This window comes from Hermetia illucens, chromosome 1 (assembly GCF_905115235.1).
Source record: "Hermetia illucens chromosome 1, iHerIll2.2.curated.20191125, whole genome shotgun sequence".
Lineage (NCBI taxonomy): Eukaryota > Metazoa > Arthropoda > Insecta > Diptera > Stratiomyidae > Hermetia > Hermetia illucens.
The window spans coordinates 161,433,259-161,459,817 of NC_051849.1; the positions used below are offsets into that span (position 1 = coordinate 161,433,259).

The 26,559-nt window shown below is 42.2% G+C and overlaps 1 protein-coding gene across 1 annotated transcript in view; it reads right to left on the reverse strand.

Moving 5' to 3' along the window:
- The window catches only part of LOC119646599, a 149,322-nt gene that overhangs the window by 87,057 nt on the left and 35,706 nt on the right, over positions 1-26,559 (reverse strand). The window contains exons 2-3 of the mRNA XM_038047092.1: positions 23,361-23,684; positions 15,036-15,171 (exon numbers count right to left, since the gene is read on the reverse strand). Coding sequence (XP_037903020.1) covers positions 15,036-15,171; positions 23,361-23,684 — 460 coding nt within the window. The remainder of the gene's footprint in view (positions 1-15,035; positions 15,172-23,360; positions 23,685-26,559) is intronic.

The following is a 26,559-nucleotide window of genomic DNA, read 5'->3' on the forward strand; positions in this document are numbered from 1 at the left end:
GCTTCACTCCAGGCAAATCAGCAACAGATCAGATTTTCTCTCTGCGGCAGGCGATGGAAAAACTGTTGGAATATGGACAACAGTTGCACCATCTGTTCATCGACTTTAAAGCCGCCTATGATAGCATAGCCAGGGTAAAACTGTACACGGCCATGGGGGAATTCGGTATCCCGACGAAATTAATAAGACTGACTAGGCTGACCCTGACCAATGTGCGAGGCCAGATAAAAGCAGCAGGATCACTCTCAAGACCATTCGACATCAACAACGGTCTACGACAAGGGGATGCGCTATCATGCGTCCTCTTTAACCTGGCCCTCGAGAAGGTGATCCGTGATGCTGAGGTGAATGCAAGAGGTACGATCCTCTTCACGTCCACCCAACTACTGGCCTATGCTGACGATATCGACATCATGGGAAGAACCACCCGAGACGTTCAAACTGCCTTCATCCAGATCGAGCAGGCGGCGCGAGATCTTGGGCTGCACATCAATGAAGGCAAGACAAAATACATGGTGGCAACGTCAGCACCGAAGACGAATCAACCAACAACATCAAACCGCACTGGTCAAACACAAACACGAACAAGAATAAGGATAGGGGAATACAACTTTGAGACCGTTGACAATTTCTCCTATCTAGGGTCGAAAATCACAACCGATAACAACTACGATGATGAAATCCGCGCACGGTTGTTGTCAGCCAACAGAGCCTACTTCAGCTTACAAAGACTGTTCCGCTCGAAACGTCTCACCATAGGGTCAAAGCTCTTACTGTACAAGACTATGATCTTGCCAGTCCTCATGTATTCCTCGGAAACTTGGGTTCTTAGCAAGAAAAATTGCGAACTCTTGGCCGCGTTCGAGAGAAGAATCCTCCGAAGAATTTTTGGCCCCCTACATGAGGATGGACGATTCCGTAGCCTACACAATGACGAAATCTATGAGCGATACCATGACCGTCCGGTTGTGGATAAAATCCGGCTCAATAGGTTACGGTGGGCGGGTCACTTAATCCGTATGGATGAAGATGATCCCACCCGGAAAGTCTATAAGGGCAATATCTATGGTAGGAAAAGAAGACGAGGCAGACCCTGCCTAAGATGGAGCGATGGCGTGGGCCAGGACGCCAGACAGCTTTTAGGGATATCGAATTGGTGGATCTCGGCGCAAAACCGGGATGTCTGGAGTTCCTTATTAAGGCAGGCCTAGACCGGATACCGGTTGTTGCGCCGTTGATGATGATGATGATACTTATAATAAATATAGCAATATACATGAAGTCCAGATAGCTGAGTGGTTAGAGCACAAAGCTGTCGTACAGAAGGTCACGGTTCAAATTTCGCTGGTGGCAGTGGAATTTGCATCGTAATTTGACGTCGGATACCAGTCGACTCAGCTGTGATTGAGGGCCTGGGCCAAATCAGGGTAATAATCTCGGATGAGCGCAATACTGACCACATTGCCTCCTACAGAGTACTGTAATTCTTTAGTGTACCGTTACGGTCTTTAATAAAGTGCTCTAACGCACTTTTATTTTTCAGATATTTGAATTAGGCATTTTCCGAAAACGGGTCTTGAAATAACTGACACTTTCGGACCACTGCTTCCCTTTGCAATCAATATCAAAACTCATATCGGTTTCGGAAAGTACTAATTGAGACCTCCCATTTGAAACCCCACACGACTATGCTCGGTGAAAAAAAGTTACACCCCCATTTTGGATATATGGGCACCCATCCCCCCTGAACTCAGCGTGGAATTATGTTAATCACTGCATGGAATGAGATTCCAGATCCCGCTTTTTTTCCAAATTCCAAATTTCGTATCAACGCAGACAAACCTCTATCCAAATTTATTTGATTAGCCTACTTGATATAAAGATTCGTAGCGACATTTTGCTCCGCAAATTTCCTCATTATATCCATTGACCTCCTTTGACTCATTTTTCCTCTCTCAACTGGATATTTCAATTTCTGTTCATTAACTATACCCACTGTTTCTAGTCAATCTAGATAATATAGAGAAACAAATTACAACAGGGAGTGTAATGTGGAGGCTAGCAACTGACCTTGGGAGGAAGTTTGATCCCAGGCTACACCGGTAGCGTTGTTCTTTGCAAACGAATTTTTAATTTGGCTTTTTTAGACAATGATTTTTCAACAGATTATTTACTTAACTCACTATTTGTCGGATTGCAGACTTGTTTAAGTGATTGTCTGTAGAGGTGATATGATGTTGCAGGATGGAATGTAACGAATGTTCAAAACTCAGCGTTCCGAAGCCGGAAGAAGGTGCAGCAGCTTTGAATGTGGTGTCCACTAGCAGAATAGTTAATGGAGAATCACCTGTACAAAATGCTGATGTGAACGACGTCCTTTCAGGTGTTAGAGTAGCTGCGAATACCAGGGCGGATACATTTACAGCGCTATGAACAAAGATGGGAGAACTATTGGAGTTTGCAAATCTCGGCCATAATGTACACGGAGTAATTAAAGAGCAATTACTGGCTATGATAGCCGTCAAAGCCAGAGAACTGCTTCAACCAGGGAAGCATAAGCAGGAGGAAAGGCGAAGTATTAGTGGTACTTAAGTGCAATGAAAATAGCACGGATGAGCTGCACAAATCGAGGCAACGTTGGGCGAAAAGGCAGAACTGAAAGTAACTAGAAAATTTGTTAAGGTCGAGTGTAAGGATCTGAACGAGATCACCACAAAGGCGGAGTTATGTGAAGCTTTACGGTTGCAACTAGGTTTACAATCTGTCAGCGAGTAAATATTATAATGATGAGAAAAGCTTAAGACGCTCAAATGGCGACGATAAAATTACCGTCTGAGGCAGCCAAAAAAGGCTTCGCCGTAGGTAAAGCCTGAGTTGGTTGGATATTCTGTCCACTCCATGAGTAAAAATCCCAAAGAAAATGCTACAAATGTCTAGAGTTCGGACACGTGGCGAAAAACTTCGTCAACCTACATGACAGATCTGACCCACGTCGAAAGTGCAGAGAGGTAAGACATTTTGCCAAAGATTGTGAAGAAAAGCTCAGGTAGTTCCTTTATAGAAGCTGTGCTGAAATCACAGGGAGCGTTAAGTGTCCAGTGCTTAAAAAGGCGCTATATGCAATGCGGAAATGAAGTTCATACAACTTAACGTTAACCATTTGCTTAGTCATAGCACTATAATACGCAGAACTCCTGATATAAGATGAACTTCCAAAAATCACGATGAAGAAAAATTTTCGAAAGCTTTTCTACAGAGAGGCTGACTGTGACCCGTGGGGTGACGTACCAGTCGTCGGCCCTTTATTGTTTGGAATTACAATTGTAGTAAACCACGTTGACGACGTCGGAAAATACGCCAACGAAGCTTTCTAGTAGATAAAGTCGTGGTTGGAAAATGCTGGACTATCACCCGCAAAGCACAAAACAGAATTAGTACTGATCACTAAGCACAGAAAGAATATATCAATAAAGATTAAAGTCGTTGACGAAATTATACCTTCCCAGCCTGCTCTTGAATATCTGGGTGGTTTTCGATGAGAAATTGAACTTCAGGCAATGTTTGCAATATACAACAACAAAGGCATCTAACATTAGCTCGGTGGTCGTTAGAATGCTACCGAATATAGGGAGCGTAAGACAAAGCTCTCTCATTTCAAGAGTGGTTACTTCTTCGCTTACGGAACGCCATCAGACGACACAGCATGGATGATAGCTGGGATGATACCTCTCAATATCTTGGCGATTGAAGCCTTACGGATTCAGGAAACTGCTGAACCTAACGCGGTTCGACGACAGTCGACAGGAGATCTATCACTAGTAGAATGGCAGAGACGAAGGTAAGAGAACAAGAAAGGAAGCTGGACTTATAGGGTGGTACCAAACGTCGAAAACTGGTCTAAACCTAGGTATGGTAACGTGTGCTATGACTTGACACAGTTTCTATGCGGACATGGTGGTTATCGAGGATGCCTTCACCGATTTGGATCGTGGAGAATATGTTGAGTTCGATTAAGCTGTAGAAAGCCGCGGAACAAGCAATAAAGAATATCCACGGAATACTACGCTGGGGGAAGGAGGGAGAGGCTCATCATCTTGAATAACAATTAAATACTTATACAGCCCCGCGACGTAGTACGATATGGCAGTCGGAGGGGAGGGAAGGAGGACTGGATGGAGAAGAAGGTGGTTTTAGTAAGTAAAAGTCCCACATAACAGTATGGCAGAAGTCAGCGATAGCTTTTGATACTTTCTACCTATCATTAAAAGAAAAGACAGACAGGCGGACAAACGACAGCAAACCGATTCTAATGGGGTTTTCTTTTAGACAAAACCTTAAAAAAGGGTTTGGCAAAATTCAATGAACTTTTTGGCAATAAAGCGCAACTTGTTGGTGTTAGGAGCTTAATTGGAAATTCTAACAATAGACTTTTAGAGTACGAGTAAGCGTGTTGTGAATTTCACTGTCGTATGAAATGATATTCGACATGTTGGCTACACTGTAGCCTGATTTGCGTCCTTCAAATTGAGACCAATACAAGATTAGTGTCTTGAGAACTAGTGTCACCCAAGATCATTTGCCGCGAAAAATTCGATCCAATTTTCAACTAAATCCGAAATCCGAGCTGTCATCCCCTACCTTGGTGTGAAAGCAAAAGACAGTCTCAACAGTGGCATTATACCTTTTTACCCTCAGCAAAAATTCAACACCACAATTTTAATAAAAAAAATTATGATATCCACGAGCGTAAATAGAAAAGGAAGGAAGGAAAAAAATTTGAAATATCATGTGAGAAACTAAAAGACGAAAAAAAACTCAAAGGCTGTGCAGAGTCCTTAAGCGGACCAGTTGGACTCTGTTAGAGACCGGATGGTGCTTTCACAAACCTCACAGTTGACCCTGTACAAACTTTCTCAGAAGAACATCCTCCAGATGATTGAAAAGAGCGGGAGAGAATTAACGGATTCTGGAGACTATTCACGGAATCGCTGCAAGAAAACTGAGACAGTGCGAGAGATCCCGCTACCAATGAAAAAGAGTGACAGTTCCAAAATACCAGCATGGATTGTATTTATCCAGCGGCCAGAAAGGGCGGTGTTGTTGATACTTTGGTTGCTGTGCTGAAGTAGATGTAGAACACTATTCACCAACAGAGCCAACGAAAAGCTGCGCTCCATGAGGAACGCTCAATGAAAAGCGGATCATCGAGCATGGTAAATGCTTCCATTGTCTCTAGCACACGTGCTTCTATCGGCCAAGTCGCTTCTCCGGTTGACGAAATTTCTGATGGGGCTCAGGGCCTGCCCGCATTCTTTGAGCTTGTTGCGTTGATCCGCATGCACCATTCTTCCGTTCCGTTGCTGGCTTACATTAACTGCCGTACCAGTCCTTCTGACTGTCTTGAGGCGTCAACGATAATGTTCTGCCAATAGTTGTGATTGTCGATGCTTCATGCCAAAAGCTTCTATTAGCTGCGGTTATCACTTTTACCCGCTTATAGTACATCCGGCGTCACTTTAACTCCCAAGACTACCCTAATGTACAAGGTCAGCTTTTACTGTATTGTTATTTGATGCTATAACCATCCTTCTATTAGCGTTCGTAGTTGCCTGATTATCTTAATCGGCCCGAATAAATCTGTGAAACTAAACGCGTCCTTAGGTGACGCACTAACGATTAACTTCCCACGCATTTTCTAATATGGCGACCGCTGAACTTTTTGCGGACAAAATTAACTAGAACCAAAAATCGGGAAAATGGAACTTCATTCATTAATTTCCGTCGCAGAGGCTACAGAATCCCGCAGCCTGGAAGGGCTAGAAATTCCTAGAACGATTTTTCTCTGGAACATAGATAAAAGTGTGCAAGTGTACAAGAAATACATAACGACTGGTAATATCATATTCTTATACAATACAATCTTTCACCCCTTAGTGACAAAAATAAGACAGTGAAAAATAGTAACCTTCCCCACCCAATTATTAGCGAAATCAATTACATCCAGTCAACCGAAGTTACCCTGCATCAATTGGCGGATTTCTTAATAAGTTTTACAAATAACAAAGAAATAAAAGATTTGATTTGGGTTTTTCGGCTAATAGTATTGTGAAATACATACAAATACGTATTTCGGAAACCAGTCTTCTTCAGTGTTTTTATCTTCTGAAAATTTTCCATTATGATTTGGTTTTTTAAAGTTGTTCCTATTATCGTATCTGAATTGTGATTTTTTCTAGTTTTTACCCATGTCCGTGTTTAGCTTTTTTTAGGGATATTTTCGAAATGTGGACACTCTCAAATGAATCTAGTTTCCTAGCGTCATTCACTTCCTTCAATATATCGGCGTTATCCAACGACAAATGGTGCCTTGTTGACTTTATGTGTGGATTCCCACTATTTTTCGGGGGATTCGGCCTTCTTTATGTGTTGTAACACCCGGGTGTGGACTAGCCGTTTGCTGCCCTGTATAAATTATGTCGCAGTTTGGACAGGAAATCTTGTATATGCTGCTTTTTTGGGCACACCCTTTTTTGTCCTTGGTCGATTGTATCCACGTCCTCAGTAAGTATAGTCTATTGGTTGAGGTGACCCAGAATCCACGTTTATGTAGTTGCCTTTTGATGTTCTACGTCAGACCCGAATGGGTTAATATTACCTATTGTCCTCGTTCTTTGACCAGGCATAGTTTCTTTTTGATCCGATTTACGATGATGTTCCTGTTATATCCGTTTTTCTTGGCTGTGTCCAGTATGTATAATAGTACCTTTCCTCTTTTCTTCCCACCTCATTGAGTAGTGTTGTGACCATCCTGTGGATCATTAAGTTGTATGCCGTCATCTTGTGGTGAAAATCGTGGTTGAACGTGTATGTGATGGTACGTCGTGTTCAGTTTGGTTTCCTGTGATGAGTCGTATAGTCTTTACAGGATATCATAAGACTGCTCTTTGACTTCGTTATTGTTTGCTTCAGTTTGGACCCTATTCACGATGAAAACGGCTCATAACTCTGGTTTCTCAGATAGGTGCCACCTTATGTCAGTTATCTCGCAAATATTCCAATTAGTTTCCTGGTTTACTAAAACCCTGAATTTTGTACTGGCTGGCCTGAAGGAGTGGGTATTTGATCAGATTTGTATAGTGATCTTATATTCCAGGATTCAAGAGGGTAGTCATTCATTCGTTTGCGCGATCGTTTCCATGGTATCAATCCTGTCCGGGGCTGTTCATCCTGCCTCTGTACATGGTGTTTATTTTTTTGGTGGATCATGAATTGAAAGCCTGATATATCCCTTTTGAATGTGTGGTTGTCGTAAACTCATATATGAGACATAGTCCGCCAAAGATTCCTACACGTCATTACTATCGGTTTCAAATAATGAGCTTCAGCCATCTTTCTTCCATTGTTTTGCGCAACGTAGTTCTAGGGTGACCCACCACCCGGTCATCTTAGTATAGTAGTTTCCATGCCATGGTATAACCCCCAATAAAGTTCTCGCTTTTCCTCAATGTGTGACCTATTGTTTCGCATAAATCTAATCTAGAGCATTTATAGAATATACTGGCAATGTAACTTTTCGAAATTCGAAGCAGCCGGCAAGTTACAGCAGTTGGAAGGTAGGGTATTTGAACTTTTAAACGGATTTAAATAAAATTTTAACGAAAGGTTCAACACATGTGTGGCTATTGTGGAAACTAAAATTTTTAAAAAATATTCAATCATTTTCTGTCTGCCACAATCGACCTTTTTTACATGGGTGCCAGTCAAGTGATGTACCCCGCAACCGACACCATATTTGCAAAAAGTATATAGTAAAAATTTGGAAACTGTGCATTTGCGCGGATGACCCCCTTAAGCAAAAGTAAATTTCTGTACAATAAAACTTTTTATAATCATATCTAATTAAAATTCTTAAACTAATAAATGCTTGGAATAATATTTAGTATTTTCATAAATTCAGATAACCAAACCAATCGAACCTGCCAGTCGAGGCTATGTAATATACAATATATGTATATGTATGTAAGCGTGCCACATCTTTCATACCTAAAGTGTCCTAATCATGAATCTCTTACTTGTTTGTATGCTATCTCTCCATGTCCATGAATTTCCTGCAACCCTTACGCAGATATACTTTTGCATGACAATGCACATGGTACCGTTCAATAGTGAAGACGTCATCTGCTTCCTGCATTTGCTGACAAGAAGTCACACAGGAAGAAGTTAACCTCGCCTGCCATATGTCAAGGCCACATCAGTTTGTTAGTAAGTTACCTTATGATGTTATAACTATGTTGCATTTAGTTTTCCATTTGACTCATTTTCATATTGATATCATCTTCTGAGACATTTTCTAAAAGTTTCCTTGGGTGAATTTTCAGCAAAATCATTTTCATCAAATATATGCATTTAGTGATAAATCCAATCGAAGAAAACTCAATCGAAAACACTGCCTTCCACTTAGTAAGAAAAGTTGGGAAATGTATAAATGTCTGACGGAAACTTTGATCATATACAATGTCCTTGGAAATTTATGTGAACGGTGGATCGACAGCATTTCATATCAATATCAATCAAACCCAAAATTTGGAGGTAAAAGTCCAGAAAGTTTATTATTCGACTTCCCTCCTATAAATATTTCAATTTGACTAAAATATTTCAATTTCAAATTTCTTGGTTAATTTGAAGTCGTTATAATAATTATTGCCCATACACAGGCTTTATGTGACAAAAGGAATAATACGGTTTATATAGGATAATGAATTTTGAACGTAGTTTCAGAAAGATTGACAGCGTGATGAGGGAATTGATTAATGCCATGAGAAACGGGGACTTCCAGGTTGAAACCGAAAATAGAACAGTCAATAACACCTTCGAAAACTTCCCACAAATTGCAATAAATGTGGGTGGTTGTGGAACACCCAGAACTAAAGTTGTAGGGTATCCAATCTGGGAGAATCGATAGACGCTTATAATTCATTCATCAAATTCATCAAATATATCGATTGTATGAAAGTGGGTATCGAATGCAAAGTCGCGGATAATCCTTCATAATCATAGTCCAAGCATAATCATGTATCATATCCAAATTAGCTCATTTTTAGTAGACCACTTTTTATATAATCTCACCGGCTCACCGCTGTTAATCACTCTATCACTAGTAATGAATGTTCAAAGCTCAGATGATTGCAATTACGCTCTTATCTTATTGACTTGTTTATCTAAATATTCAGTCAGAGGTTTTGATTTGCAGGTTTTCTTATCAACACTGTGGCATCGTCTCCTTGCGTCATTGGCCTAATATCGACTGCATCAAATTGTGGGTGCAATAAGAGCCTACGTTTCCGCAGAATTTCAAAAAAACTTTTTTTGATAATCCTGACTCCTTAACACATAGATACGTACGTTCGCCCTTGAAAAGCAACTGCAGATGCATAGACGATGTTGTTTCGATGCTAATTACTTAGAGATACTTATTTGAATCTTTTTATTTTTTTTTTAATTATTAATATTCTTTTGTACCGAAGTGATCTTCTCTTTAAAAATGACTTCATTATTAGAGGATTAGGTAGAGCGACAAGGATAAAAGCAGCATCAGCGATGATGTCAAGAAAACGTAGCGCGGAAAACTTGCACACTTGGTGAAAAACTCCTCAAAGCTATAGTTGTGAATAGAAACACAAAAGGAACACCTCCGCAACTCTCACAACAAGTGAAATCACTCCTGAGAGATAAAAAGTTGGCATATACAGTTTAAGAATTCACGACCCATACCACAAACTAACTTGAATCAAATACTATACTCCAGCTGCTCATAGGTGGAATTTAAGTCACAGGCTTCTTCCTCTTCCAAAATACTAAGCTTGGGAGAATTGTCTCAGGCCAGAGAATATTGTAGGTCAAAAATACACCTCAGCACAGTTCTCGTTAGAAGAACTCAATCTTGACCCCAGGATATTCCTCTTAGTAAGGACGATAATATTAAATCAGACGCGCTTGAGTATTTCAATCTGGAATATATGAAGGAAGTGCCAACAGTTTTGCAAGTGGATGCAGGCGAAAATGTCGCCTATATTTCCTATCTAAGCTTGATAAGGCAGAATGCAACGTCAAATAAAGTGCGGAATGCGTTCAACACAACGATTTTAACCTCGAACGATGTCAGCCTCAACGAAACGATTCATCATGATCGCAAACTACATTGTCACGAGGGTATGGAAATTTGAATTCGTACGCTCTAGTGATGTAATTGAAATGTTCCATCAGATTCTTTTAGGACCAACGGATCAGCTAGAACTCAGAATCCCGTGGGAAACTAATCCAGAAAACCGGCAATATTTTCTAAAGGTAATAACATATGGCTTAGACTTTACATCCTAACAGGCGTTTAGAAGCTTGCTTCTGGTAGCCGATGATAACTCTTCTGATACTGACATCAACTGGATACTAAAAAATACATTCTACATGAGTGACCTTCTATATGCTGCTTCCAGTCCAGAGGAAGCACAAAAATTCAGTCCGAAAAATTTCGCAGCAAAAGGAATATTTCCTTGTTAAAATGGGCTTCGAATCGAAAGGAGAAACTGCTACACATAGAGCAATAGCAAAAAACTGACATAGTCGTCGAAACAGGAACAGTCCCCCAGAAAACGGCTACTTGTACCAAATCAAACCTGTCCTGATTACACAAAACACTGAAAGGGAAATTCTTAATATCAACGTATTATTATACGACCTCATAGGCTAGTTACTCCCTCTCATATTAAAACTCTAGTCAAGACGACAAAGGCCGCCCAACTAATTGCGCCTCTCCTGAAATAAATCCTTAGAAACTGGGAGATCATGAGTTATAATTCGCTAAGCCACAGTTCCCCCAGAAAAGTTTCTAGTTCCAGAGGAGAATACATCGAAACCACTCTAACTAATAATCTCTCACGTTAGGGAGACAGCGACGTTGCTAGTAGACTACACTTATATAGACAAATTCACAGTGTTTTCTGGGCTGGTTGTATGATCATCATCATCATCAACGCTACAACAACCGGTATCCGGTCTAGGCCTGCCTTAATAAGGAACTCCAGACATTTCAGTTTTGTGACGAGGTCCGCAAATTCGATATCCTTAAAAGCTGCCTGTCGTCCCGGTCTACGCCATTGTCTTCTCTTTCTAACATAAATATTTCCCTTATAAACTTTTCGAGTCGGATCATTCTCATCCATACGGATTAAGTGACCCGCGCACCGGAACCTATTGAGCCGGATTTTATCCACGACCTGACAGTCATGGTAACGCTCATAAATTTCGTCATTATGTAGGCTAAGATTGTAAAATAAATGAAATGAAAATATGCTCGTACCTTACTGAGATGGATTCCCTAGGTTTGACAGCCGCCGGCGCGTCAGGGGCATTTCTCAAAATGTTATATGATGAATGCAGTAGTCAAATGACTCATAAGCCTCGAAAAACAATTTTCGCTGTCAAAAATTGTTTTTCGATGTCGCGACCAACTTAATTCGCACTTGCTTACGTGCAACACGCAAGTTCCTCGTTTCACCACAACGGCACATGTCACTATTCAGAGATGACTGCTTTGCCCCCAGAATATCCCTGGTCACTAAACAGTGCCTACAAATTCAAGAATTTTAGAGGCCATTTTTGAACAAGTTTCTCAGCAACTATTTGCGACACTCGCGGAAAAGCTACAAGTAAAAGTTCACTGATCGTTAATTGACACATGGAGACTTGTTGATTGTCAATGACTTAAGCATTCATCCCTTATATTGAAAAATTGCTGGAGTACTGGAATCCTACCCAGACCCCAAATTCACCGTCAGATAAGTCTTTTTGCCTTAACGGACGAACAGAATTCATCTGAGTTTTGCGAATAGTTCCGTTCTATTTATTTTCGCAATCTTACGGATGAAACAATGCAGATTTTATTGCTTTAGGATTAAGCCTTCATAAATATGGAAGCACCAAAACCAGAACGTTAAAATCAGAAGAATAAAGACGGTTGTTAAAACCAAACGCAACAATGAGATGGCTAAGTCCATGATATGAACCGCTAGAGAGTATCATCTTGTAAACGCTATGTGTAACTGACAGTTCGCCTTGAAGGTAAACTGGCTAAAGTGCCCTTATCTGGTGAGACCATGTGGACCGTTATACGGGAATGTCCCCGGGGAGACTTTTTTCGCTACTACTGAAGCACCTTGTAAGAGACGCATCACTGATCGCACTAAATAGGACAGAATATTACGCCGCAAATAGTTTCAGATTTCTATAAATGGAATCCTGGTACTATCGAGAAAACCTTAAAATGAATTTCAGCAACCTCAAGCATGTAATGAACAAAGACTAAGAGAAAAGAACTACGAGAAGAGCCGTAGGCAGAGATACAGAGATTAAAATCAATCTATAAAGCTCTAGCGTGGTAGCCAAAGTAAACCAGAAGATGGAGATACCTAGAGGCACAGTCACCTGAGAAACCAAATATGTAACACGTGAGTCAAAGACAAAAGATTGTACAAGAGCAGTTCTACACTGCGGTAAACCTTGTTTCAAAGAGAAACTAGGAACGAAGCACAGGGTCGCTAAAATCCGTATTCTCTCTAACAGCTAACCAGCCCCAAAAAGTTTTGTATCACCTAAAACCAAATCTTTCAAAATTGATGTTGGATTTCCTAGCAAATCCTTGAGATATTAACACTTGAAAGCGAAACACTGTTGAAATAAATAACCGGGCATAAATAGATCCCAACCTCCAGAACGAGAACATGCACTTGGAATTAGCAAATGAGACGCGAAACCCACAAGGGACTGGAGACTGACATAACAATTCCAGTGATTAGAAACAATAGTGGGCTATAAGCACTGCAAATTCATACCAGGGGACGGACGGTGGATCAAAACGGTCAAAATCGAAATGATGATAGGTCCAACTACTAGTCGTTGTTCTCTGCGGCAACATCTGCACTCGATGGGTACCTACATGAAAGATCCTAGCTTTGCACTGAAGGGGTCAAGACCCCCCGCACATCATTACTAGATTGCACTGAATTAAGCGGCGGGCGTAAACTACCTAACGAATGACAATCGCGAAAATAGGGCATGCCCAGATGCACCAAGCGGTTCATAAGTATTACATCTGCTGGACATTGCATGCGGTGCCATCGTTTATACCTTTGATAATACCTATAAATCCTTCTAGAGTCCAATTCTCACAGAACATTTCTTGATCTTAAATAAAGGTTAAGATACCAATCCGGTGTCCACAAGACCAGCTCTCTTGACCAGAAAGTCGATTTCTGACAGAATCTTGATGTGAAGTTTCAGTCCAGATTAAAGAGCATCACAACTGTGCAGTACTATGAGCCAACGCAGATTTCTGATATAAAAGAGAAGGAGGGACTACCGAAAAGCAACATTATTATCATGATGCTAAAGTGAGCGTTCACAACATCTTGCTCGGAACGTCATAAGGTAGCATGATTTTGGTGGCCACGAAAACGAAAAGTTGATAGATTTCTGCAACTTTCGCCACCTCGACATCAAAGACATACTATTCGAGCATAGGGGCCGCCATAAAGTCAATTGGGTTTTGACTGGATAGCAACGAATATCTGATTAGCATTTCGGGATTAGCAATAGATTTAGAATTGTCTTTTGAATGTATGTAACAAAAGGGGTGTTGACATAGACCTCGGAAGAGACCTTAACTTCACTGTAGTGTGCGTCCAAATTCAATCGATTGTTGCCCATCAGTAAGACCGCTCCGGGCCAAAGTTCGCTCAGTACTCTTATAGGGAAGTAGTATATGAAAGTGACCGGCACTGTTCTTCGGAAACTCCAAACTTTCGGCAGTTCATGCCTGCGTCATACCATCGAGGCCTGAGACAATAACTAATGAAGAATTTCATCGCGAGGTTGGTCTAAAACCAGTAAACGTGTTGATCAGAAAGTGTCAATGGATAGTTTGCATATTAAGGAGTGGCGATAACTTCATTACGAATTATGCCATGCAAAGAAAGCCACTATCTCAGCATAATCGACGAGAGGATGGCTCTAGAAGGCGTAGAACAGTAGAAGAAGTATGCAGTCTCTATGTGCGATAGACACGCTATGTTATGAGGTTTATAGCAGCCATGTATGATATATTGTATATGGCATAATTGGAACGCAAATCCTAAAATAATATTCAAGACATGATTTAATTAATAAAATTGACGTTGTCGCTCTCTTTTGATACTACCCTTTTTGGACCAAAAAGAAAAATGTCATAGCATCTGTTACGTATAAACTGCAGTTGCAGTACATCTCGTTAAAATGAACAATTCTGCTCGACAACGTAGCTCTCTAAGCAATAATATACTTTTGTCAAAATTGCAGTCAGGTCATTGTTACCTGTCTCTATTTGAAACCATTGACAAACTTTCAATGTAGCTATCACAATACCCATAATCCACGTGTAGGCTAACATATTCAGACCTTCCAATCAAATTTGTCCTCAGATAAATTTGTCTTTACATAACTGCATTGTGTCACAGAACATCACGTGGACGTGTGAAAGTTGCGCCATTATACACGTGGGCATCAACAGGACTCCGTAAAGAATAGATTTGAATACCTTCACTTTCATCAATCAGATTAGCACAAATACAGGTATTGTGAATTCATTATGTAACCCACAATAATCCACGTGCATTTTGTAGAATAGAAGGCCAAATGGAAAGCGAACCGTAGAAAGGATAAGAAATTTATAATTGAAGGAGTTACATTGAATGAGAGCAAATAAAGAAATTTATTTGTGCAAAGACGATAAAGCTAAGAATGGATTCTCGTTTGAATTCAACATAAGAACATTTTCTTAATTTCGAGAATCCTTCTGATGTCTTCGGTATTATGTTCTTACATACAAATATATACATATCCTATTGAGAATTAATTCAAAGTTTTCTTTCATCTGAGAACAAGTTCAATGCCCTTTCCTATAGACTCCATGTCCTGGTCACATTATAGCGAAAATTAGAATCACTTACTTGGCATCCAAAGGCTTCATATTGGATCTTTTCCTGCGGTCTCCATAGTAGCGGTAAGGATACTGGAGAGGAAGCGCAATTGGTTCCGTGTTAAGTATTTCCCGAATGTTATCGTAAGGCTTGGCATTGTAGGCGGCTGTAAAATGAAATTCAATCATGATATTAACGTCAAGATTAATGAAATTCAACAATTTATAACAGGCGTGTAAGCAGGATCAAGAGTACAGAGAGAATCTATTCGTAAATAGAAACTACAGATTTGAACAAGGCTTCAAACCACAAAGCATACTTTATACTATTGAAGTATTGTACGGAGAACAGAGACCGAAAATAATCTTTTTGACAAATAAAAATAACAAATTTGAGAAAATGTAAAAGTAAAGAATCTTAAAAAGAGGTGCCAGATTAAGATTTGTTAGTGAAGGACATGGGATTAGAAAAATTTGAAAATTCCACCTATATCAAAATGTGTCCTCACATTTACATGAACAATCGCTAAAATGCTGCTTCACATTGACCAGGTGCGAATTTTCCATACCTGGCTATGCCGGGACTGAATTGGAAACTTTCGTCCTGTACACAGAAATCCACAAAAAATCCATTACGAAGAAATTTAAAAATGAAAACCCACAAAAAGTTTGCTACAGGCCCTGATTTGGCAGGAGTAGCAAAGAGGCTTATGGATAGAAAATCAGGTGGTGGCATAAACTAGGAATCCAAAGCCCATATACCTCCTGCATTTTCGAGAAATCCATCCTGGTTTAAGGGCGGAGAGCTGGAGAGTGTTTGACAAGAGATTTTTCTCAGATCGAAGCTGGATACTTGTCAATCTAAATCTCGTTGTAGAGATCTCCACCTCTTTCGAAGACCCCAGAAAGATTAACTGGATGAAGTTTATTCAAGTTGTGAAAAGCAAACTCTCAGGTTTGCGAATCGGTAACATTGACACGACAGACAAACTGGAATCAAAGGTCGGGGTTCTGGAAATACAAAATACAACGAAAAACGCTGCCACCATGGAAGGTCTGTTCAAAGTCAAGAAGTTGACCAGGGAGGTCTTCAATATCTCTTACAGGGACAAATATTGGGGGTTATACAAGCACTGCCTGAAAAGATACAAGTCAGTCATGAAGATAACCAGTAAGTGTTCCTGACTAAACTGTTGTCAGAACATTGAAAGTATCAGCGACTATGCAAGGGTAGGTAGGTAGGTAGGTATCAATAGTCGCTCCGAGGAGCCCAATTAACGCTTTGGTGCGCCGTTTTGATGCCACAAACTCCTAAGACCGTGACTGTTGTTATGGGAGCAGGGAGGCCGAGTCCAGCCGGCTCGGATCTTCAGAGCCAGCCAGTAGCATTCACGAAGGAAAGCAGCTCTCCGACACTGCAGCTAGAAATCTCTCTGAGGTCCCCAAAGAATGGTTTACCCGGAGTCCGCAGCCTGACTCTAGCCAGAGCTGGGCAGTCGCAGAGAAAGTGCATGAGGGTTTCCCTTCCTTCCCCGTAGCTTCGGCAATGCGAGTTGTAGGGTATGCCGAGCCTAGCGGCATGGTCCCTATGGGCCAGTGCCCCGTGCAGACCGCCGTAATATTAAACGCATTTGCACGCGTCTGGCACAGGAGCTCTCGTGATCGGGCTATGTTATAAGCGGGCCAAATTCTCCTTGACTTGGCACAGCTTATAAGCTTTCGCCATCTCAGGCCCGCGGCTGCTAGGTAGTGCGAGTAGACTCCGCCCCCGACAGCCGCCAGCGGAACACCGACTGTATTCGCCGAGGGACTGCCAAGAGCAGAGCCTTGCCTGGCCAATCCGTCAGCCCGCTCATTCCCCTCTATGTTTCTATGCCCGGGAACCCAGAGGAGAGTGACCTTGAGCGTGCCGCCCAGATGGTTGAGCGCGTCTCTGCACTGCCCCACCAGCCGGGAAGATGTCGTCGTTGAATACAAGGCCTTGATGGCCGCTTGGCTGTCGGTCTGAATGGCTATGTTACGTTTGGGGCTCGAATCACGCTCCAGCCATCGACAGACTTCCAATATCACCAGTACTTCCGCCTGGAATACACTGGCGAAACCTGGGAGACCATACGACTTGGATACAGCGTGTGTATTCGAGAAAACCCCCGCGCCGACTCCATAGGCCATCTTTGATCCGTCGGTAAAGAATACTGTGTCACAGTCTTGCAACACGCCGCCGGTCTTCCACTTTGCCTTAGTGGGAAGGTCCACAGCAAAGTTTCTCGTGAAATTCAGCTGGCGTGTGACATAGTCCGTGGGGGATGCCCAGATTTCTCGGGGTATTTCATCAAAGATGTTGCTATGGCCGTGGAACTTCGCTGTCCAGCATCCGGACTCACGTAGTCTGACGGCACTGCACGCTGCAACATATTTGATGTGGAGGTCTAGGGGGAGGAGATGCAGGAGTACATTGAGAGCATCTGCCGGGCAGGACTGCAGAGCCTTCGTAGCACCTGCACACGCGGTTCTTTGAATCCTATTAAGCTTCGTTCTATTGTATTTCTTTTTCAAAGCCTGCCACCATACAATAGAGCCGTACGTTAGGATCGGACGCACTACAGCGGTGTACATCCAGAGAACCATCCTCGGCCGGAAACCCCCATTTCTTTGCAAAAGTTCTCTTACAGGTATAGAAGGCTATACAGGCCTTCTTAACCCTCAGTTCTATGTTCAACCTCCAATTTAGCTTAGAATTCAGGAATTCACCCAGATACTTTGTTCATTCAGCCGTGGTAGATGGAATTCAGGTATCCTTGTCTTGGCGGTGAATAGCATCAGTTGCGTTTTGGTTGGGTTTATGATGAGTCCGCATCTTGCGACCCACAGGCACACATTTCGCAACGCTCCTTCAATGATGTCGCTCATAATGGACAGAAACATCCCTGATACTAATATCACCAAGTCGTCGGCATACGCCACAACCTTCACCCCGCTGCTGTCCAATGTTCGAAAAATTTTGTCCATTACTATTAACCAGAGCACCGCTGAGATGGCGACACCCTGGGCGTGCCTCTGTTCGCAGCTCTGGTGAAGTGGTTGCCTCCCAGATCCGACTGGATTATCCTGGTAGTCAGCATGGATATAATTCAATGCGTGAGATACCCCTCCAATCCAATACCGGTCAAGGTTTCCTTGATGGCATTGGTACTGACGTTGTTAAAAGCTCCCTCTATATCCAAGAAGACAGCGAGGGTATACTGCTTGTACTGCAGCGACCGCTCAACCGTGCCAATTACCTCGTGGACGGCGGTTTCTGTGGATTTTCCTTTGAGGTAGTCATGCTGGGGCAAATTACCTTTGAGTTAATCATCCTTAAGTGAATGTCCAGGACGCGTTCTAGGGTCTTCAGCACGAAAGAGGTCAGGCTGATTGGTCAAAAGTCCTTCGCGGACTCATGACCGCGTCTGCCCACTTTCGGTATGAAAACCACTCGTGCGCGCCTCCAGGACTGCGGTACGTATCCTAAAGTGATGCAGCTCCGGTAAATCTCAAGAAGCCACGGCACAACCCATTCCTGCTGCTTCTGTAGCATGACTGGCATTATGCCATCTGGGCCTGGAGACTTGTATGCGGAGAAGCTGTTTATAGCCCAGCCGATCCTATCCTCAAGACTCAAGACTCAATAAGATTCTGACCAAGAACAACGGACACCTATCCTTTCTTAAAAAGCCGAAAAGCTCCTGGACGAAATCCTCAAATGAGGCACTAAAGCTGCAAGGTCATACGCACTTTCCCGGTAGCAAGGAGGTCTGTCCGGATAGCTGAGTAGTTAGAGCACAAGGCTGTCGTACGGAAGGTCGCGGTTCAAATCTCACTGGCGGCAGTGGGATTTGTATCGTGATTTGACGTCGGATACCAGTCGACTCAGCTGCGAATGAGTACCTGAGTCAAATCAGGGTAATAATCTCAGGCGAGCGTAATGCTGACCACATTGCCTCCTACAGTGTAGTGTACCGTTACGGTCTTGAATGAAGTGCTCTAACACACTTCAAGGCCCTGATCCAATATGGATTGTTGCGCCAACGATTATTATTATTATAAGGAGTTCTGAGAACCATGTATGTAGCCCCAGTCGTGTGAGATTATCGGGTCAGCAACTACCGAGGATAAAATCAACTGGGCTATGGCCAGCTTCCTCACATATAAACCTCATGATCCAGAACCAGCAACAAAAAGTTGTGCCCTGACATATAGAGATTTACCAGAGCTGTATTTTGCTCGGATATGTATCGCACTCCTAGAGACGCGCGCGCTATTTTCATACCGAAAGCGGCCACGTATCCGTGAAGGACTTTCGACCAACCTGTTTCACCACTTTGATGTTGAAGACCCTGGAGCGCATCCTAGGCATCCATTTAAAAACGATGAAGGGCACGTCGCCCTTGTCCAAACCTCAACACGCTTATCTCAATAGCAAATCCACAGAAACCTCTCTTCATGAAGTAATTGGCGCATTTTAACCATCGCTATACTACAGACAATATACCTTAGCTGTCTTCCTGAATAAAAAGGGAGCATTCAACAACATCAGTACCAAAACCAACAAGAAGGCTCTAACCAGAATAGGATTGAATAAGTCCCTTACTCATTTCATAGTATCCACGCTAAGTATCAAGATAATCAATCTGATCTGAAATATCCCGCCAGGGTAGCGCCATCTCTCCGGTGCTCTGGTTATTAATAATGGATGAAATTCCACGAATATTGGACAGGAACGGGATGAAAGTGGTGGCATTTACCACCAAATTATCGATAGAGATGTCGGGAACGTTTCTTTCTGTTGTGACCACTATTTTTCTCTTCATCTGCCACACTCAGCGGCTTCGTCAAAACTTAGGATTATGAAAGGGCGTCATCAAGCACTATAAATCAAAACCAGGCTAGCATTACCCAAAAACAGAAAACTAAAACACAAATCCAGATGAATATACAAAGTAACTTGCTTAAACTGTGAGAAGAATTATATAGAACAAAACGAAAAGGCTGGCTTCGTTGCACTGCGGAGAGCACGCAAAAGAAGCGACAACGGCCAAAGAAAATAAAAAGAAAAATACATCGCTGAAATTAATGTCTTGGTGACAGGTCTCGCAAGAAGCGACCAACAAAATGCATTCAATGTCGTTAGAAACAAGATGGTCGGATCGAGTAACAAGACTCGAAAAAATGCTAGGGCGTCTACCTTAGTCGACGCGGCAGGACGGGCCCTGGCCCTGTCGAGAAATGGGCAAGGGTTCTTCACGCATGGACGGCGCCAGGACGCAAGTAAGTTAATCCGAACAAAACAAATACGTGTCTGCACGCCCACTTGGCACTCTAACTGAAAAGACCGAGGAACTCGCAAGAGCCCTTCGGGAAAGGCGCATTGCTATCTGCGCTCTGCGAGAAACCCGATGGTCTGGTACCAAGGAAGAGCGGGGCGGCAACCCTGTCGGCTGAACCAAAACCCAGTGATCGAGGAGAACCTCTATAGTGGTGGCATCGGGAGACGCTGTATTACATTGGTTTGCCTAACCAGGGCGATCAGACCCGAGTTTCCACGGGACTCATCTGAAGTGGCAATTGGTTACGAAAACTTGCCAGGGGTATACTGGTATCATGGGAAACGCGATAGCCCCTGAACTCACATACTTTGGGAGAATTCCTCTTTTATGTGAGTACAGCTCGGTTGTTTGCGGTTGGCCCCCTAGTGGAAGCTTCATGAGGGTTGTGGTTACGTACAAGCGAACAGAGACTTTCGGACCTCGGCGTGGTGTTGTGTTTCAACACGGGTGCCGTACTCCTTAGATCGGTAGAGATTTAGGTAGGTCTTGCATCCCCCAGTATGAATGCTGAGCCATGCGCCTGGTATAGACTGGTACCGTCGTAGCTTGCTTCGGCGGGGCTCTGATTGTGGTCACAAAATCAATCCGTGTCTTAAGAAGGCCGTGGGATTAAGTTTACACGACAGGTACTCACGTAAAACATCCTAGGACTGATTGTCAGCGCAACAGAAGTCGAGGAGGCAATAAAACAAATGAAATGGGGGAAGACCCAACACTGTGGCTCAGTGAATTATTCAATCGGGTTATTTAGGAGGGTATAACACCATTTGACTGGCAAGAAAGTACCACAGTTTTAATATGGAAAAAGAAAGGTAGTCTAGCAGAATGTTCACATTACCGTCCGATCCGGTTATTTTCACATACCATGAAGATTTTTGAACGCACTTTTGATAACCATATTCGCAAAATCGTTGAAATAACCGTGAATCAAGCCTGGTTTGTCGAGAACTGCGGAACTATTAATGCAATACACGCTGCGCGGTTACTCATGGAGAAATACCATGAGAAGCATAGCCCTCTTTACATTGTATTTCTACATGTAGAGAAAGCATTTGACCGTGTGCCACACGATCTCATCTGGTATGCTCTACGACAATACTTAGCGCCAGAAGAACTCATGAGCTGGGTTCAACCGCACTACCACGATCCAAAAAGGGAAGTTGGCAATATGGCGGGTGTATCAAAACCGCTTCGTGTCTCTGTTGGTGTTCATCAAGGAAGCGCCCTCTTACCATTCCTCTTTGGTCTTGTTATGGACACCGTCACACGGGATATCCAACGTCCAGCGCCCTACACACTGCTTTATGCAGATGATGTTTTCCTAGCATCTGATAGCAAAATGATCTAGAGCAACTTGTGCAAAAATCGAATGATCGCCTCATTTAACATGGTCCCAGATTGAATCTGAATAAAACTGAAATTTTGAAAACCGACCCCCAGAAGCCCCGACCCCCCAGCTCAGAACTGAGCGATTTAAATACCTCGGGTCAACGCTATCAGCCAATGAAGAACTGCGTTATGAAATTGCTTGACGGATTAACGCAACCTGGATGAAGTGGCGTTCCACAACTGGTGTTCCAAATTGGTTTTATACTTCTGGGTGTCAGCCGACTATAAAAGACAATGAACGGCGTCTTTTGGTTATGGAGACGAAGATGTTGAGTTGGACTAGTGGCGTAACACATTTTGATCACATCCGAAATGAGGATATCCACGATCAACATGGGGTTGCACCGATCGTGAAAAAACTACGAGAGAGGCGTCTTCGATGGTATGGTCACATAATTCGCGCTAACGAGAATTTACTTGCCATCGTCTGAACATCGAAATTAATGGTAAACGGCCCAGGGGCCGGCCGAAACAACGGTGGCTTGATGCGCTGGATGGGGATTTAAAAACCTCGAGATTGCATCCAGATCAGGCATTTGATAGAGCCAATTGGCGAATCCGATCACGACGAGTCGACCCCACTTGTGAACGGGACAAAGGTCGAGGCACCAAGGAGAATACTTAATACCAGATGTTGGATTGAAACACTTGGAAGTAGTCTCTGTTGATTATAGGTTTAAACGACATATTATAGTTTATTTACATATATACTACTTTAACCAGTAAAGGGAACAATAGTTCTTTTTGAACGCAATGCCAATATTATTATTATAATATAATAAAGGTTGGCCGACATTTGCTTATGTTTAGTATCAAGTTACTCATAGAGCTTCAGCGTACCAAAGTATCCAAGTTCGACTCTACTGAAAGATCATTATCAGTTACAAATCGCATTCAATCACCATCAATCTTAGAAGGTCGAAAATTGATCATCTTTGATCGAAAAATCTCCCGAACACTTTTATGGAAGAACTTTTTACACATTTGCTCCATTTTGTAGGCAATTGCATTGATCATATTTCATAATTATTACCAGCTTCCTTTCCTTTAAAAAATTTTTATAAAAAAAAAGTATGTCAGAAAAATGCTAATTTGCTCTCCATGCAAGAAACTGCCCCAGAAATGAAAATGGAGAACATGTTTCCACATGAGTTTCCTCCTCAAATAACCCAAATGTGACTCGAATTATCATCCGCAACCGTTAACAATGTTTAACTTTCACTGCATTTCGCACTTTTGTATGGCGAATTGGTAAAACAGAATATGAAATCAAAATTACACAAAGCGGCTTTCTGGACGTTTGACATTTTATTCCGGTGTGAGGAATGTTAATTTACTTTGTTTATAGGACAGGATTCTGTCACAAAATTCAAATTTTCCATGTAGCCTCTAGTCGGAAGATAAAGGTTAGCTCGAAGAAATACACCCACGCAGAGAGCCTTCTTTGAATTCCGTAAATATCCTGATAAAAGTGCGAGTAGCCACCGGAGCAATAACCAACGAAACCGTATCCTTGAATATCGACTTCCCTGAAGCGCCTTCAACACGAGCATCTCAAATAGACTCAAGCCAAATATACATACAACTAATATTCAACTCACCTCTCTGATAATCTTCAAAGTCTTGAATGTCAGGATAAACAACGGCCGGATCCAATTCATCCGCCCAAACACCATTTCGTCCTGGATTAGTAATGGGGCCGGCAGGTACTGAATTAAATATATCACCGTACATTAATTGTGAGTTAACACCACGCTTCTGCGGTGTCGACTTTGTTTCCGTGAAGCCAGCATTCTGTCGAATATTGCCCAAGGATATCTCCGATTTGCCTGTTATTGGAGAAGCTTCCACCTCGCTTTTATGATTTGACAATGATTCACTGGATGATGGTGGTTGGGCATTGGAGGCGGATGATGAACGTTTGACTGTAAGCAGAAGAGAAATTGATTACAGCAATACATCTTGTAGCTGAAAACATTGATTTCTTATATCATTTATATCACTCCCGATTTGATTACCCACACTATTGGGATTATACGTTATATTTTATTAAATTAATCCTCTAAGCGGTTGGAATCATTTAAGGACCTACCTCATTTTGTTTTCCTTTCGCCTTCAAGGGAGATAAGTGAGTAAATATCCACACCATTCCTTTGAAGATACCGACTGAAAAACAAAGAAATGTTCTAGAAAGGAGGAGCGGTTGTTAAACAATATCCGCTTCGCCATTCAGATGTTGAACAAAGTCATGGGACGGAAAAGGCCTTCTTGTCTCATCAATGCTGGATTAATGAGATAATACTGAACGAGTATGTGATTTAATATGTCAGATGAAAAAGGAATGTCTCCATTATGTATGATTAATACCTGCCACTCAATTAATGTCAACTGAAGACGTAAAAGAAGGCCGAAAACAAAGTAATTGGAGGGAAAATCATGCTGCTATGGCTCCTCTGTCGTTCATGATTCCCACGTCCTTCATTTGCCAGAAGTTCACGCATTACAAGAAACGAAGATGAACGAAACAGGAAGAACTCGTAACAGGTAGTAAAATCCCCGCAAATTAAATACGCATTTCCTTGAGAAAACGGAATAAAACAGAGCTTCGACTTGTTAATAAACAATATCTTCTGGTGGAACAATATGACCCGGATGAAAGTTCTGATGTATTCTTTTCGCCAGGCGATTTGATGAAATACCAGCCGGCCTCCAATCTAAACTAACCTTTAGGGGTTCTGTCGAGGTCGTCCTTCATTCATGATCAAATAAGGTTAGGAGTAGACTTAAATGAAAACGAATCCAATTGATATTCAGTCCTACGGGACTAACTGAAGTAAGCCCCTCTGTTAGTATTGCTAATAGGGACCTCCAGTCAACGGAATCTGCTGGCACAGAAATCGCATCCACAGTATTATTAATTTATCGTATCTTGCACCACATTAAGATAATGGCTCCTCTTTAAGATGAGTATTATTGCCGTCGGAACGTTGTCGATTCGGATATTTTTGGACACGAAATAGATTTTGCAAAATAATACACTACTCGACAACCGTGTTCTTTGTTCTAGAATCTTCGCTTTCTCTAACCTGAACGAGCATGAGAGGTTAAATAACGAGAGCCTGATGAACACTCCTCCCTTTCTTGCGGCAGTATGCTATTGTACGCCAGAGAAACTAACGCAAGCGAATAAGAATCCAGTGTTTTTCCAGTCACTGGAATCACAAGGCCTGTTCCCATTTCCTGGGAGTCGGTTTCTGAAAGGATAATGACTACGAGATTCCCACCCAAATTTGGTATGCATCTCAATAATATAGTGGAACCAATGGAAACTTAAAATACCAAGGAAAAGAAGGACTTCTATGAATAAATAAATACAGCCTCAGTGAGGGTTTTCGAAGAGGAAGTTGCGATTGAGATGGGTAATTTAAACGCGAAGATCCCTTTAACTTTCTGAAGCATATGGTTGGGAGGCTTGGTCTTTGTGACCACAAACAACCGTTACAGGTTCGTAGATTTCTGCAGCTTCCAGACCTCAAAATTGACAGTTGAATGTCAACTGACCATCAGCGTATGTATGTGTCTGTATAATTCAGTGGTTAGCACGCTTCACTATCGTACGGAAGCTCACGGTTCAAATCTCACTAGTGGCAATGGGATTTGTATTGTGAATGGGTGTCGAATACCAGTCGACTCAGCTATGAATGAATACCGTTGTCAAATCGTGATAATAATCACGGCCGAGTCATAAACTCTGCCCTAGTTGGAAGCTCACAGCAAAATTCCTTTTGAAGCTCGGCTTTCATGCGACGTAATCCGTTGGGAATTCCCAGAGTTCCCCACATACTTCATCTAGGATGTAGGACTGATGTAGTCTGACAGCAGTGAACGCTAAAGCAAATATAATGTGGAGGTCCCAGGGGAGAAGATGCGAGAGTGCATTGAGGGCTTCTGCCGTTCAGGACTACAGAGACCCAATATCACACAAGTGGTTCTTTAAATCCTATTAATTTTGGTTCCATTGTACTTCTTACTTAGTGCCTACCACCACACAATAAAGCAAACAATAATAATGGGCAAACCAGCTCAATGTTCAGTCTCCATTTAATTTAGAATCCACGATCACAACCAATACTTAAAATTGTAGGAAAGAGCCAGTCTTTATTGATTTAGCGACGGATTCCCTTGTCTTGGTGGTAAATAGCATATGCCCACACCTTTCCCAACGTACAAATCTTTGGAAGCGTAGCGTGGTATGCAGTCTTTGCTCAGTTGAGGAAGCGCAAGCTGTCTCAAATAATAAGGAGCTCAGAACCCTATACCGCACTAAGAAAGAACTTGCAGGTGGTAGTAAATCTTGGTTGGTCCGGTGCAGGGCGTTAATGGTGGGGTCTTTCCAAGGGGTGGAAGAAGATGATGGTGATTAAGCTTTTTTTGGAGGGGTATTTGACTGCATCCTGTTGTTGTAATGTAATATTAAAGGTAAAATAATCCTAGAACGTTTGAAAGAATACATAGTATGTTTGATCCGCAGAGAGCAAGCTGGATTCCGCTGTGATTCCTCCCGTACTGATAACTCAAGGTATCATTTTGGAACATCGATTAGAATAACGCTTTCGGCAGCCTATAGCCAAGGCCAAGGGTTTCGTCAGCGATTCTTTTTCTTATCGTTATCCATGACATCCTTTATCCTGCCTTATCAGGAGCACGTGAGAATGTGCAATGGATTTTACCGTCTCTCCTCAAACACGTCAAGATTGTCGATGACATTTGGTTACTCTCTTGCCAAGTCACAGACCTTGA